The sequence below is a fragment of the Chiloscyllium punctatum genome, chromosome 1 (genome assembly GCF_047496795.1).
Source record: "Chiloscyllium punctatum isolate Juve2018m chromosome 1, sChiPun1.3, whole genome shotgun sequence".
NCBI classification, from domain to species: domain Eukaryota; kingdom Metazoa; phylum Chordata; class Chondrichthyes; order Orectolobiformes; family Hemiscylliidae; genus Chiloscyllium; species Chiloscyllium punctatum.
The window spans coordinates 77445524-77462502 of record NC_092739.1 but is presented as its reverse complement, the minus strand read 5'-3'; the positions used below and the strand labels follow the sequence as shown (position 1 = coordinate 77462502).

Genomic DNA, 16979 nt, shown 5'->3' with positions numbered 1-16979 from the left:
ATGTAACTTTCACTTGTGTTGATGGTTGCAGTTCCAACAAAGCTCAACCTTCATGCTATTCAGGACAAAATGCCAACTTGTTTGATACCTGTCCACCACCTATTACATTCACTCTGTTGACCACTGTCAGCAATGTGTACGATCTATGAAATGCGCTGCAGTAACTTTTACAGCACTTCCCATAGAACACCACTATCTGTAAGTTTCCCTCCAAGCTGAACACCATCCTGACTTGGAACAATATCACCGTCCCTTCCTCACAGATCTGTAAATGTCCCTACACCTCAAGGACTGCAGCAGTTCAAGAAGATGAATCATCGCGACCTTCTCAATGGTAATCAGAGATCAGCAATAAATGCTGGCCTAGCCAGTGATGCCCACATCTCCTGAATTAATGTTTGAAAATGGAGGTTGAGATGGGAGCAATGACAATGGGAAATATGGAGATCAGAGACATTTACTTTGTCTTGGCTCAAAATTACTTCAGATCACTTTCAGAATTTGTGCCCATCTTTCCCAGAATTCCATGATTGAATCCTTCCAATCATGTTTCTACTTCAGGCTCAATACTGAAGCGTCTCTTGTCAAAGTCAGAAATAGCATCCTATGTGGCTGCGACAATTCCCATGATCTTAGTGAAACATTTGACAGAGTTGATCACACCATCCTGCTGCAGCACAATTTATGCCACCTTCTGACTGTCTAGGAATACATTCATCTCATTGCTTTATGAAACTTAATGTTTTCCGAAGTGGTCATAACAATCATCTGAAATTTCCTCCAATTAAATGAGAGAAAATGTCATTGTTTTCTGTTCCTGCCTCAAATTCCATCTAGCCATCTAGCATTCCTCTTCCTGTCACATGTCTGGTGCTGAATGAGATTGTGTCATATTTGAACCCCAGTTGCTCCCGCGATGAGCTTCCAACCATACATCACAGAGACTGAAGGGAGGCCATTGTGTGGTGGCACTATTGCTGGATTAGTCATCCAGGTGCCCAGATCTGGGAACCATGGTATAAATCTCACCATGACAATGGTGCGTTTTAAATTCAATAAACATCTGTAATTAAAAGTCTAGTGATGACCATAAAGCCATTGCCAAATGTCATTAAAACCCATCTGGGTTTAGGGAAGAAAAACTGCTATCCTTACCTTGTCTGGTCGACGTTACTGCAGGCCCACAGCAGTATATTTGGCTCTGAACTATTCTTTGAAATAGCCTAACAAGTTATTCATTTGTATGAAGCTATCAAAAAAGAATGAAACTGGACAGACTGCTTGGTACTATAAACAACACTGGCAAATGCTAGGCAAACTCTGTCAATCCTGCATATACCTTTTTACTGACATCTGTGGTCCTGTGTGAAAGTTGGGAGAGCTGTCTCTCAGATTAGCCAAACAATAGCCTTACCGTGGCAGCAAGAACAAGGTCAGAGGCTAAAAATCCTAAATAAATAATTCCCCTCCAAGTCTGACCACCATGAGCAAGACACAAGGTAGGAATTCATGGAATACTCCCCACCTGGATGAGTGCAGCTCCAACAACACTCGCAAAGTTTGGTACGTCATGGGTGAAAGCAGCCTGCTTTATTGGCACCATATCCTCAAAAGGTCCCTGCACTACTGAGGCAGAGTAGCAGCAGTGTGTCTAATCTGCAAGATGCACTGAAATTCACCTCTGCCTCTTACACAGCACTTTCCAGCACATGGTCACTACCACCTGGGAGAACAGGGGCAGCGATATATTAAAAAAATCACCATCTGCAAGTTCACCTTCAAGTGACTTAACACACTAATTTGGAAATATGTCATCATTGTTTTATGTCACTGGCTCAAAATCCTGGAAATCCTTTCCCAACTGCATTGTGGGTTGACCAATGCTAAATGGATAGCAGCAGTTGGAAAAGGCAGCTCAGTACCACCTTCTCATGAACAACTAGGGATGGGCAGTAAATGTTGACGTCGGTAGCGACACCCACATCCTGTGAATGAACTTTTTTTAAAAAAGTGTACCTATTTCCACATTCTCCGCATTGCCTAATTCTGTCCCTGCCCCAAAGCACATGATGCTGAATTCCTAATTCCCGTCTTTGATACCTGCTGTACTGTCTTTAAGCATGAGCGCATCAAAGACTCTGTTGTCCTTTTCTTAACTCCCATCTAGTTTTATTCATCTGTTAATGCTGTGATTATTTGCCACCATTCACTTCTTGTTAAATGATGCTTCAGTTTTTAAAATTCCTATTCTTTTTCCATGCACTCAGTAACATTGTTTCTCTGATCTCCTTCCACTCTCTACCCTCCAAGCTACTCTCCACTCCCATACTTCTGACCTCTTGACTATTCCATTATTTGTGGCAATGCCTTAGCTGCTGGAGTCACAAGCTCCAGCATTTTCCCCCTCTAAACATCTTCATCTCTCTACCTTCTTTTCCATTAAGATGATCCTTAAAACCTATTTGTTTGACCAAGCTTTTGGTCATCTACTATAATCTCTCCTTATATAGCTTGATGTCAAATGTTTTTGGGAATATCCTTGAAATCTCTTGAAATAGTTATTCTGTTAATAACATTACAAGTTGCCACTGTTACCATACAATTCTCCGAAGAATTTTGCATGCCTTCTTGTGCACCCTCCTCTACATTGGTCACTGTGTTGTATGGTACTTTGAAGTTGTGCTTTTAAGTGTTTACTTGCATATATTCCCTCCCATCTTCCTTTTTAATACATTCTTCAAAGACCAACTCTTTGGCCTAATTTTTGGCCCCTGCCTCAGCAGCATCCCTCAGTACACCTTTGAATAATTTCTCCACGGCTTGGCATTTATTTTAATCTGATTATGATTCTACGAAGTAGTGCCTTGGCTTATTTCTTTTCTACTCTGAGGTTGGTATAAATTTTGCAGTATTTATAACAAGATTAATGGTCGGAATTATTTGATTCTGTGACTGCTGACAATAGGAAAACTTTCTGGAATGAGACAAATATATTTTAATTTTGCTGTCTGATGTTTTACTTTGAGTTGGTGCTTAAAATTCATTTTGCAGTAATAAAGGTATTCTCTCGTTTGAGTGATCCTATTAGTGTAGGTCATTCAGTATTAACCAATATGAGCTGAAATCTTACAAAACTGTCTAACTCAGGAAGATGTAATTTCCTTAATCTTGCCAGGTGCCCAAGGGTTAACAACTAGCAAGTATAATGCAATAATTGCTACCATTTGTGGTACGTGGAAAACGTTTGAATCGGTCCATTATGTTTTCAACTGTTTCACTTTAACAGGTTGCACCAGAGGAATTCAAGGCCAGCATTAGTCGAGTTAACAGCTGTTTAAAGAAGAATCTTCCTGTCAACGTGCGATGGCTGCTCTGTGGGTGTTTGTGCTGTTGTTGTACCTTGGGCTGCAGCATGTGGCCAGTAATTTGTCTCAGTAAAAGAGTAAGTTTTATAAAACCTTTTAATATAATCTTCAACCTACTTAATCAGTGTTGAATTTTATGCTTCCCCTAGGTGCATAATGTTAGTAACTAAGTGGAACTGATCTCATGAGTCAGCATCATGTACTTCCAGTTCTGTTATAACATAATAAAATGTGGAGAAAAGCCTCCTGTAATCTATTCCAACTTTGTCTCAAACTTCTACTTGCATCATCTTTCACAATTAATTATCCTGTATGAAATTAATTTTGTGCTTTTTTTTTTACTGCCAATTTAAGTGTCGGTGTGCAGCGTTGCCCACCAGCATCACAGTTCAGGCATTCTTAAATCATTTCAAAACCCTTATAGTGAGCAAAATGATACTCTTTTTCACTTAATTGGACTGATTTCAAATTACAATAAATATTTGAAAGACCATTATTCGTGACACTGTATTTTGAAAATTATGGATTTTTTTTCTCATTCTGTTCCAAATTACAGTTTTGTAAAATACTTATGACCTTAACTGTGGTGAAATAATCAAACATCGATATATCAACACTTGGAACTGAGTTATGTTTACTGTATAAATCAATTTTCAATCATCTGTTCAGGTTGGGAAATGATTGGTTTTCAGTGAAATCTGCTGTTGAACATAGCATTTGATGAATTCCAGAATTCAAAGTGATTGAATTTAATTTATGAGAATACTCTTAAGTTTTAGATAACTTTCTGTTTTAGATTTTTGAAGCGTATATAGTTACCTCCAAAATCCCTCAGCAGAAAGTCTCTCTATCCAAATACCCCTTAAACTAATGGCACCATTCTTTGGGTATAACCACACACAGCAGATCAAAAAACACATTTTAGGGCAGATGTTTGCACTTGAAACGTTTGCTGTAGTTTAAATTGTGTGGTTTTATATGTTCATACTGATCTTTGTGGTCCATAAAAATATGTGTTAATACACTAGTTCTGATTATTCTTTACTTTTGAGCAATCGTGATAATGCAGAATAATGTTGTCCTACATATCAGTAATTTAATGTCTTCAGAGTCACTATCTGAATTGTATAGTTAATCCAAATTATAAATGATTTTGATTGTAAAGATATTCTAATCATTTAATATACTGGTGTATATAATGATTATAAGATTAGCATTGAAAGTTATGAAATTATAAGTGTAAAAATTATTTTTAAAGAAAGGGTATTCTTAACTTTTTAAAAGGTTTAATTGGCATGTTTGACTAAGCTAGTTTGAAAATTTGGGGAAAAATCTTTTTGAAATCTTTGACCCCAGGTAGTAAAGCTGAAAACTTAGGTTTCTCCACACACTGTGGGATAGGAGGTAAAATTCTTTCGTTTAGAAAGGTGTCATGTGTTGACGCAGTCTTGGTGGGCTAAAGGGCCTATTCCTGTGCTGCACTGTTCTTTGTTCTGTGGAGCTTAGATTCTGTAGCATGGATATACTTTAATTTATAAAGATCCACACTGGGATGTCAGCCTGATTCGGTTTGGCTTGCAGTTGGCACAGAATGCAAGTTGTAACCACAGATGCTACCAGAGGAGTGAAGTTATCTGATCTCTGACCCTCAGGGGAAAAGTTCTGATTCTTAACTCTGGGAGATGGAGAGAAGGAGTAGGTAGTGTTTTTATCCAAGTAAGAAATAAACTTGGGACTTGAGGTAGAAGACCCTCTCTTTCATGCAATTTTATAAATGTACATTCCTTATCTTTGAAGCTGTCCTCACCATCCTGCAGCTGCTGAGTTTCTGGAAACGTAACTGACCAAAGTTAAATTTGCATACGAGACAAAAATCTCTAAAATAATGACCTCAGTTCCTGAGGGCGTGTTAGTTGTTGCTTCCCTTCTCAGCAAAATCTAGAGTTAAATGGGGTGGAGTTGATTTTGATTTTTTTTTTAAACTCACCTCTGATTATTAGTTAAAATAAGCATGTTCTGTTCCCAGAACTGAATTGTATGTTTGTGAGATGCCTTGAGGAATTTCTTTGGCAAAGTGCCCAGCAAGGTTTCAGAAGTTTGAAATATCCTATGCTGAAGTCTCAGCTTCACAGATGTTCCAGTAACTTACTGAGATGAGAGCTGTTTTTAAAAAAAACTTTTGTCTAAAGGCCATATATAAAAATACAAAAGTTATGTTGATTTTTTTTTCACAACTTTCCTAGATTGCTTTTTTAAATAAATTGTGTTAAGTCTTTGCATTTGTAACTGGCTGTAATTTCACAAATAAGACCAAATGAACAACTTTAGCAGCTGCAATAACACCTTTGACATGACACTGCATATAATGCACTCTTAATGCAATTGATTGTAGATTTATTTGGGAAGGTAATTTCAGGCAACGTGAATGAATAACATTGCTAAATAAGCAATATTTTATTTCATGCTTCATTTATGAGGAGTATCCTTCTCATAAGTAAGTTAATATATTCTGTGACTAATTAGCAATTCATAAGACTAAATATTTAATTTTTTTAAAGGTTGGTGGCAGGGGAGCAGAATAGTTGGAGTGTGTGGGAATTTGAAAGCTCTCCAATAGCTGTAACTAACACTAAGATAGTTGAGGTTATTGAATGCTTTTCTTGTCAACTCAAGACAATGCTGCAAGTGTTACTAAGGTTGATGTTATAGATCCAGAGATCTTCAGCTGCTTCAGATTGAGCAGAACCAGATTGGTGGATTGTAGTTTCCAGCAAATCTCTAAGTGCAGAGCAGCTATAGCTATCCTGAGCTTGTGAATATAAAACATCTTTTTCTTCAATCACGAGGGGAGGATAAAAATAGCAAAAACAAGGAAGCTTAAAAGAGAGAATTCTAATAAGAAAATACCTAAGTGCATCAGATTAACTATCAAAGGGAAGAGCCATTCCTGAAGTCAAAAAGAGCAAGTGGAACTAGGAATGCTAACACTAATAAGAACCCTGGATATCCTTGTATCTGAAATAGCAAGTGAGTATACTTGCGCAAAAAATAATTAGGAAGGCAAATGGAAAGCTGCCTTTTATTGCATGGACAACAAAATATAAAGTAGGAGTGTTTTATAAAAATTGTACAGGGTATTGTTGAGACCACAACTGGAGTACTGTGTATGGTTCTGATTTAAGGAGCGTATGCATTTATTCACTTATCTACCTAGCCAAATGTCCTCACTCTTTCTTCCTTTCTTGACCCTAAATTGTCACTATAATCTAGTTTCTCTCTAAGTAACTTCCTGGCCCTCTCTGAGCTCATCCTGACCACGAAACCCACCTCTATTAATCCTGTTCCTATTAAACTGTTGACCATTCAACTTATCTACCTGGCCTCATGTTAGCTGATATTGTTAATGGGTCCTGCTTTTGTTAACTGTTATCCCCCTCTTGTATCGTTCTTTCAATGGCTTTCAAATAAGAATAGCCCTTAACTGGATCTTTCTTGCCATTTACTGTCCCATTTCCATCCTTGGATGTGCTATAAATTTCTAAATCTGTGCCTGTATTTTCTGGAACTCATTGTTTAGGTAGATGCTGGTGAATGGATTTAAAGTTATGAAGTTTTAGTCTAAAATTCTGACAGCACCTTTTAAGTGTAATATAACCTGCTTGTCAGGATATATTGGCTTAATAAATGAACAGTTTTATTTGGTCATCAATTAATCTTTGTGTAAACTAGCCAGCATGAGCATGTCATTGAATTATTTTAAATGTTTGATTCAGTTCATAAAATCCTGCTGCCTAGAAGACTGAGAATAATCTTAATATAAAATAAATAGTGACTAAAAATGTTTTAATTATATTAGCATTGTAATTGACATCTTGGCTCGTAGCCAAGAAGCTGTACCATTGTAAGTTACTTCTATTTCAGAGCCAGTAAGTGCCTTTATAACTAGAAGAAGCTGTTGCTTTACAACTCTTAATGACTCAGAATAGCTCATATATATAATGCTGCTGTGATCCTGCAACTATCATCTTAACAGCTTTGGATGTACCTACACCATATGGACTGCAGCATAGGGTCACTGAGATCTACAATATGGAATCGGACCCTTCGGTCCAACTCATCCATATCGACTAGGTACCCTAAATTAATCTAGTCCCATTTACCAGCATTCAAGACCCATATTCCTCTAAACCTTTCTTATTCGTATATCCATCCAGATGCCTTTTTAAATGTAATTGTACCACCCTCCACCACTTTCTCTGGTAGCTCATTCCATATGCGCACCACCCTCTGTGCGAAAAGGTTTCCTCTTAGGACCCTTTTATATCTTTCCCTTCTCACCTTTAAACCTATGCCTTCTAGTTTTTGACTCTCCCATCCCAGGGAAAATATCTTGTGTATTTATTCTGCACATGCCCCTCATGATTTTATAAATCTCTATACAGTTGCCCCTTGGCCTCTTGACACTCCAGGGAAAATACCCTCAGCCTATTCAGTCTCGCTATAGCTCAAATCCTCCAACCCTGGTAACAGCCTTGTAAATCTTTTCTGATCCCTTTCAAGTTTCACAACATCCTTTCTATAAGCAGGGAGACCAGAATTGCACGCAGTGTTCCCCTAGTGGCTTGACTAATGTTCTATACAGCTGCAACGTAACCCCCCAACTCATATACTCAATACTCTGACCAATAAAGGAAAGCATACCAAACACCCCCTTCACTATCCTATCTACCTGCGACTCTACTTTCAAGAAACAATGAAACTGCACTCTAAGGTCTCTTTGTTCAGCAACAGTTGCAAAGACTTTACCATTAAGTGTTTAAGTCCCTTCTTGAGGACAGTTAGGGATGAACAATAAACACTAATCTAGGCAGTGATGTTGACATTCAATGGAAGAATTTTATTTTAAAAAAGCAGACTGTCTGAGTCCTGTTTGTAGTGCATTGTCCTTTAACTGTCATATCATTCCCTCTACATTTTTTACCTCCCTTTAGCAGCTTCCTCCCAACCATGTTTAATATGTGTTGTTATTGTTCATAGTGATACCTGCCTTACAGCTGGCCAAGTTGGTCTTATGCTCAATATTGCATCATTGTTTCCCCTTCTTTCTCCTTCTGATTCTCATATGTGGAACCTTTTTCAGGCTATTGAAGTCTTCAACCTCTAAGTCTCAGGTCTCTATCTGCCTATTCCACATTGAGAAGAAATGATAAAGAGAAGTTTAAATTTCTTCAAATGCTTTAAAAGCTTTGAAGCCCTCCACATGTTTTGAAAGCACTGAAAAAACTTGAAATCAATCCTTGTGACAGCTAGGATTGACACTTGTTTTACTGTCTCTGGGTAGTTTGGCAGGATTCACAAAAGGATTTCACTGTTTATAGCTTGGATAACCTCTCTTTAAAGTACATTTACTATTGTTTTTAACAGCTAAGATTTTCTGAGCCAAGTGCTCATTCCCATAACTGTTGGCACCATTCATGTTTTACCCTTTCAGGGCATTTAGGTAATGTTTTATTTTAGAAGTGGAATTGATCGGAGTGTCCCAAGTATGAATTAATTAATGTGATACCTTATTATGTAGATCTGTACAGTTCTGTATTTATACTGAATCTTTCATTATTGTTTTATTGTCTATACCCAGTACATTGCCTTCTACTCTAAAATTACTTGTTTCGATTTGTTCAAATAACATGATTTTGCACTACAATAACCTATTTCTTAATTTTCAGATCTAGATGTGCATCATTACTACTGGCACTCTGACAATCTGCCAAATATGAAACAGTAAATTATTCTTGACATTTATTTTCCATTTTTATCATGAGCTTGGTTAGTTATGCTGAACTTAACACTTTATAAACAAAAAGATTAGGATAACCTTCATAAACGAAAAATGCAATGGATGCTGGACGTTTTGAAGTAAAAATAGAAAGCCCTAAATTTCAGGATCGCCCTTAATTATTTTGGTGGATATTTACCTTTGTTGAGGTACTGATGTTGTCTTGTGGAAGTGAGAACGGATGTTTTCTGCTTTTGTTAATGGAATTCTTATAAATGGTAACTAATGTTCGCATCAATCATTTTCCCCCCTGTGTGTGCACACAGCAATTTTTATAATAGCAAGCATGTTCTGCTCAATAACATGACTTTACAGTCCTAAAGGATTATATTAATGCTATTAATTTCTAAGATACACAAAATAACGTCAGTTTCTTTTTTAAACAGTTTCTTAATGCATTATAAATATAGTCATAGAATAGTAATTTATTGACACTTGTATTGTTTGCAAAAAAAGTGTGAAGTTTGTTTAACGTTGCCATACATTAGTACCATTTTAATGACACATTATCGAGGTGTATTTAAAAAAAAATTAAGACAAAGTCCATCTTAGTTTGTTTCATAGCTCCAGGCTGCTGAGTTAGACAACAAAGCAGTTCCCAAATGTTTTTTTGAAAAAAGATTGAGATTGGTTTTTCTCTTGTTTTTCTCACCATGTATCATTCCTCAGTTCAGAAATTAACCAACTATTCTTACTTTTAAACTGAATTCCATATGTCTAATATCATCGCGGTCACCTTCAGTCCCCCTCCATGTATATCTCAGACTAAAACCCCCTCTATTTGGGTAACTACAGGCATAAACTTCTAACAGGCATAATGTGCTGGAGTGTCAACTTAGCAGGGACAAGGACATGTCAAAAAACTTGTTTAGTGGCTTTTCAAATATTTCCTGGGTAAACTATAATGAAGGTCAAGGTATTTGCTACTGATTGTGCAATGTTCAGTACCATCGGCAGCTCCTCAGATATGTATCCGTAGCAGCTAGATCTGGACGATATTTAGGGCTTGGGTTGATAAAGTGATAAGTGACATTAGTGCCATACAAATGCCAGTGACCATCTCCAACAAGAAAAAATCTAATCATCTTACCTTGACATTCAGTAATGTCACCTTTGCTGAATTTCCTACTATCAACATGTCTAGCAACATAACTGGATCAACCATAAAAATACTGTGGCTACAAGACCTGGTCAGAGGCTAGGAATTCCAAGGTGATTAACTTGTCGCCTGATACACCAAGTTTGACATGACGGGCATAGGTAAGGTAAATAGACAAGGTTGTTTCCCAGAGGTGTGGGAGTCCAGAACTAGAGGGCATAGATTTAGGGTAAGAGGTGAAAAATTTGAAGGGGACCTAAGGGGCAACTTTTTCACTCAGAGGGTGGTGTGCGCATGGAATGAACTGCCAGAGGAAGTGGTGGAGGCTATTACAATTACAACATTTAAAAGGCATCTGGATGGGTATATGGATAGGAGGGGTTTAGAGGGGTATGGGACTGGCAAATGGGAGTAGATTAGTTTAGATTATCTGGTTGGCATGGACAAGCTGGACCAAAGGGTCTGTTTCCATGGCATACATCTCGATGATTCTTTGACACCATTCAAACCAAACACTGTTTGACCGGTATCTCACCCAGCAATCTAAACATTTGTTCTCTCCACCAGCCATACAGTGATAGCAGTTTACAAGGTGCACTGCAGAAATTCTCCAATGCTCGTTCAACAAAACCTTCAAGAACCGCTGTTCCTTCACCATCACTGGTTAAAATCTTGGAATTCCTTAGCTGCATTGTGTGTTTATCTAGGCCAAATGGACTGCAATAATTCAAAAAAGTGGCCAGCCGTTAGCTTCTCAAGTACAGTTGGGGAAGGGTAGAAAATATTGGCTTGATAGCAATTCCCACATATGAGAGTATTTTTAAAAGTTACTAACATAATCATCGAATCTCTACAGTTTGGAAGCAGGTCATTTGGCCTATTGAGTCCACACTGGCCATCCAAAGAGCATCACACCCAGACCCATCCCCACTACCTTATTCCTGTAACCTTGCATTTCTCATGGCTAATCCACCTGGACACTACAGCCAATTTAGTAAGGCCGATCGACCGAACCTGCACATCTTTGGCCAGTGGGAGGAAACCCAAGCAGACACTGAGAATGTGCAGACTCCAAGCAGACAGTGACCCAAAGGTGGAACCAAGTCCAGGTGCCTGGCATTAAGGCAGCAATGAGCCATCATGCCACCCATGCAATAAATGTGACATTTTATTCTGAAAACCATAAATCCATCTGTACAAGATTTTACAAATTGTGGTGTTTAACGAAAGGCGAAATTTGTGTAAATGCTAATATTATGTAGTGTAGTTGTCCTTGCATGTACAAATTAGACATTCAGATTAACTTCTCAAGTTAAAATTGCAATTCTAACGTTAGGAATTATTGCAATGGTTGAAATGTGCAACTGAGTGGATTACAGACCTTTCATCAAAAGCTTATGTTTTTGTTTTTAATAGCTTTGTTAAGAATCCTGGTGATTGATATAAAATCAAATATTGAGAGATTGTGTTATTGTCATTTTTCTGTTGATATTTATGGATAGAAATAGAAAAAAATGACAACTATTGTTGTGGCCATCTATATTCAAACAACTTTACAGAATAAAAAATGGGATACTTTGCAAACCAATCCCATTCATGTTGTCTAGACCATAGTAATATTGAATCAGCTTTTCAAGATTTCACTATTTTAGAAGAATAATGTAGTTTCATTATCTATTTTATAACTAAAATGTTTGAAGTTTTGTTTCGGTGTCATTTTAGAGTCTGGAGATTGAATTTAAAAGACAGACAATGCTCCATTTATTTTGGCTGTGATTTAATGCCATTTCCCCCCATTGACTTGAAAAATCAAGTGTTTCCTATTTTGTTTTGTACTTTTCACCTGCTTCTCACTGTAAATCACTGAGGCATCAAGTGTAGTGATTAATTAGGCTGCACGTGCAAGTGCTTTATGTCACCTGTCTAGTTGTAAAAAAGATGCATTATTAGAGACTGCAACGCCTCTTCATTCACTGAATTTGAGTGGACGTGGGGAGCAACTTGCTCTCACTTTTCTGCTTTGCTTTTTGTACTTGAAGTTACAGGCTCAAATTCTAAGTTTGTAAAGAAAGAAATGTGGAATAAAAGTAAGCTCTTTAATTCAGTAAAGCTCTCATTTTAAAATGTTAAATGGTTGACTGCTGAGTAGTGTCAAATTATAGTGAAATTCATCGTAAAAATAGAGTAAGTCATTAATATGACTTATGTCAGTGTTAGGAACTTGAATTTCTTTTTGGGTTACTTAACTGGTAGTTGTCTAACTTTGGTTACTCGACATCCACTAGACCAACTTGAAAAGAATTAAGTGTTTGTTTTTGATGTCATTCCAACTGCTTAAATTATCGTAAAATGTTGCACAACATTCATTATGTACTGTCAAATGTTGCAGATCCTTACTAATATGCAAAGCTATTACATTAACCCTCTGAATTTGAGGACAAATGCATCCGAACCATATTTTGACAAGTAAAGTTTGCTGTATATTGTCTGCAAAACAAATCTTGCCTCCAAACCTGCAGCTGTGATCTGTTTTTCCCTTCATCTGTTCCCTACACAAGCCTTCCTTAAGGTCACTGAATGAGACTTCTGAGTTATGCCTAATCATTCAAATCTTGTTATGCCTAATCTTGCTTCTTCCATTGTCTTTGAGATATAGAGATGTACAGCACGGAAATTGACCCTTCAGTCTAACTTGTCCACCCTGACCAAATATCCTAAATTAAACTAGTCCCATTTGCCAGCATTTTGGCCCATATCTCTGTAAATCCTTTCTTATTCATATACCAATCCAGATGCCTTTACCTATGAGAACTTTCTTCCCATTAATGTAATCTGTTTTGAAATATGATTTGATTTTATTATTGTCGCATTTATTGAGATACAGTTAAGTTTTTTTTGTGCTGGCTGGACAAATCATACCATATGTAAGTGCATCAGGATAATAGCAGAGAATACAATGTTACAGCTACAAAGAAGGTGCAGAGGAAGATCAACTTAAATATGAGAGGTCCATTCAAAAGTCTGATGGTGTTTTTTTTTTAATTGGGTTATTGAATAAGGATGTTGCTGGCTAGGCTAGATTTTGTTCTTCCCTTTTGTTAAGAGTCAACCCAGTGAGCCTGACCTCGGTGATGGGCAAGTTGTTGGAGGGAATCCTGAGGGACAGGATGTACATGTATTTGGAAAGGCAAGGACTGATTCGGGATAGTCATCATTGCTTTGTGCATGGGAAATCATGTCTCACAAACTTGATTCCGTTTCTTGAAGAAGTAACAAAGAAGATTGAGGGCAGTGCAGTAGATGTGATCCATATGGACTTCAGTAAGGCGTTTGACAAGGTTCCCCATGGGAGACTGATTAGCAAGTTTAGATCTCATGGAATACAGGGAGAACTAGCCACTTGGATACAGAACTGGCTCAAAGGTAGAAGACAGAGGGTGGTGGTGGAGGGTTGTTTTTCAGGGTGGAGGGTTGTGTTTCAGACTGGAGGCCTGTGACCAGTGGAGTGCCAGAAGGATTGGTGCTGGGCCCTCTACTTTTTGTCATTTACATAAATGATTCGGATGCGAGCAAAAGAGGTACAGTTAGTAAGTTTGCAGATGACATCAAAATTGGAGGTGTAGTGGACAGTGAAGAAGGTTACCTCAGATTACAACAGGATCTGGACCAGATGGGCCAATGGGCTAAGAAGTGGCAGATGGAGTTTAATTCAGATAAATGCGAGGTGCTTCATTTTGGGGAAAGTAAATCTTAGCAGGACTTATACACTTAATGGTAAAGTCCTAGAGAGAGTTGCTGAACAAAGAGACCTTGGAGTGCAGATTCATAGCTCCTTGAAAGTGGAGTAGATAGGATAGTGAAGAAGGCGTTTAGTATGCTTTCCTTTATTGGTCATAGTATTGAGTACAGGAGTTGGGACGTCATGTTGCGGCTGTACAGGACATTGGTTAGGCCACTGTTGGAATATCGCGTGCAGTTCTGGTTTCCTTCCTATAGGAAAGATGTTGTGAAACTTGAAAGGGTTCAGAAAAGATTTACAAGGATGTTGCCAGGGTTGGAGGATCTGAGCTATAGGGAGAGGCTGAACAGGCTGGGGCTGTTTTCCCTGGAGCGTTGGAGGCTGAGGGGTGACCTTCTAGAGGTTTTCAAAATTGAGGGGTATGGATAGGATAAATAGGCAAATTCTTTTCCCTGGGGTTGGGGAGTCCAGAACTAGAGGACATAGGTTTCGGGTGAGAGGGGAAAGATATAAAAGAGACCTAAGGGACAACTTTTTCACGGAGGGTGGTATGTGTATGGAATGAGCTGCCAGAGGATGTGGTGGAGGCTGGTACAATTGCACATTTCAGAAGTATTTGGATGGGTATATGAATAGGAAGGGTTTGGAGGGATATGGGCCGGGTGCTGGCAGGTGGGACTAGATTGTGTTGGGATATCTGGCCGGCATGGATGGGTTGGATCGAAGGGTCTGTTTCCATGCTGTACATCTCTATGACTCTATAACCACATTGCTGTAGGTCATATCACCATCGCCAGCACAGGTAAAGATGTAGATTTTCAATAAACAAGATAGATTTTTAATGAGCATTGACAGAAGTTAGTTGGTTACTATTGGGCTAATTTGTTTCATTCCAAATGTTTATTGAAATTTCCCCCATTACACACTCATGCTGTGCATTCCAGTTCTATCCACATTCTGTAAAAATGACTATTCACATCATTGCTGATGGTTTTGCCAATAAACTTTAAAATGTTTCCTGTTGTTCTTGACTCCTGCACTGATGAGAATAGTTTCTTCTCACTTCTTCAATCCAGACTGCTCAAGTTTTTCAGTATGTCTATCAAATCACCCCTCAAAAGGGGAATAGCCTCTGTTTTCTAAATCTATTTTAGAACGATTTCTGTAATCTTTTTTCGCATTCTTTCCAGTACTTTCCTACTTTTCCTAAAGTGTGGTGACCAGTTGAAGCCAGATCAATGTTTTATGAAGGTTCACCATAACTGCTTTGCCTTATACTCTGGAATGCTGCTTATAAAGCCCAGAATCTACAGCCATTATTAAACACTTTAATAGCATCATTAATCTGCCCTCCCCATCTTCAACCATTTTTGCATACATGCCCCCTTCCCAACCTTTACTTCTGTATATCTATTAGAATTGTTTCCTTAATTTTTGTTCTACTGAAGGGTTACCATACTTGATTTGTTAACTCTGCTTTCTCCCCACAGATGCTGCCAGATCTGCTGAGTTCCTCCAGCAATTTCTGTTTTAGTATCAGAACTCCAGCATCAACAGTTTGTTTTATTTCCTTAATTTTATATTGCCTTGTATATTTTAGTAGAAAGTTTCACTTCACATTTTTTTCTGTATTCAAATACTTTAGAGTATAAGAAATAGGAGGAGGAGGAGTAGGCATTTCAGCCCATTAAACCTGCTCCACCATTCAATCAGATCGTGACCGATCCGATTGTGACTTTAACTCCACATTGCTCCCTCTCCCCATTACCCTTGACTTCCTCGTATATCATAAATCTGTCTTAATTGGCCTTGAGTATATTTAATGACCTTCCGTTGCTCTCTGCAGAAGAGATTTCCAATGAGTAATTGCTTCTCAAATTAGATTCTTTCCCGACTGCCTCTAATGGGGAGCCTTTATTTTTATGCTCTGTCTCCTGGTTCTCTTTGAATCTATCTTGTCAAGCCAAGCCCACCATCCCCAAAAAATGTATTTCATTATGATATTCCTTCATTCTTGTCAGCTCCAGTAAGTGTAAATCCTCAAAACTATCCCTTCATCCCATGAAAAAACCTAGTCTGTTCTCTATAAACTACCTGCAATTTTATATTTTTCTCAGGTAAGCAGACAAAGCTGTCGACAGTACTGTAGGTATGGTCACACCAATGCTGTAGCAAAACTTCTTACACTCTATCATCGATGAAATAAAGGCTGACCTTCAATTTACTTTCCTAATGACTTGCTATATCTACATGTTGACTTTTTGTGATTTCATGTTCATGGACACCCAGGTCCTGTGTCCCGTAACATTCAGCTGTCCCTCTCCATTTAAGTAATATGTTGTTATTCCTTTCTTCCTTCCAAAGTAGACAACTTCACGTTTTTCCACATTATATTCCATCTGCAAAATGTTTGCATGCTCAATGATCTGAGTTCCTTTGTAGACTCTTGCAAGCTCTGTTTTTCTTGCAACTTGCTTGCCTGGACTCGCTACAGTTTACAAGGATTAGATATCTAATTGAGATATGTAAGATGATAAGGGATTGACAAAATAGATGTAGAGTGGATGTTTCCCCTTGAGGCGATGTAAATGGAGAGGTCATCAGTTTTAGGTGAAGGGAAGGCAGATTTAAAACAGATGCAGAGGAATGTATTCTTGCAAAGGATCCTGTATCTGTGGATTTCACTCTCCTAGAGTGCAGTGGATGCTGTGACAACGAATAACTTTGAGGATAGACAGATCTTTGATTACTAATTTGGGGGGGTGGAGAGTGGTCACAGTTGCCCTAGGAGGTCTTGATGTTGACTCCACATTCTACAAAGTCTTATGGCATCAAATGAAACATGAGTAAGGAAGCTGCCTCCTAATTACCATGTCCTAATCATCTCTACTGATTCTCCAGAGAATGTGTATCATCTATAAGGCACAAATCAGGAGTGGG

The 16979-nt window shown here is 38.1% G+C and overlaps 1 protein-coding gene across 1 annotated transcript in view; it reads left to right on the top strand.

The window, feature by feature from the left end:
- Positions 1-16979, top strand: part of LOC140476612 (cysteine-rich hydrophobic domain-containing protein 2) — a 59975-nt gene that overhangs the window by 31214 nt on the left and 11782 nt on the right. The window contains exon 3 of the mRNA XM_072569476.1: positions 3287-3442. Within this exon, the coding sequence (XP_072425577.1) occupies positions 3287-3442 (156 nt within the window). The remainder of the gene's footprint in view (positions 1-3286; positions 3443-16979) is intronic.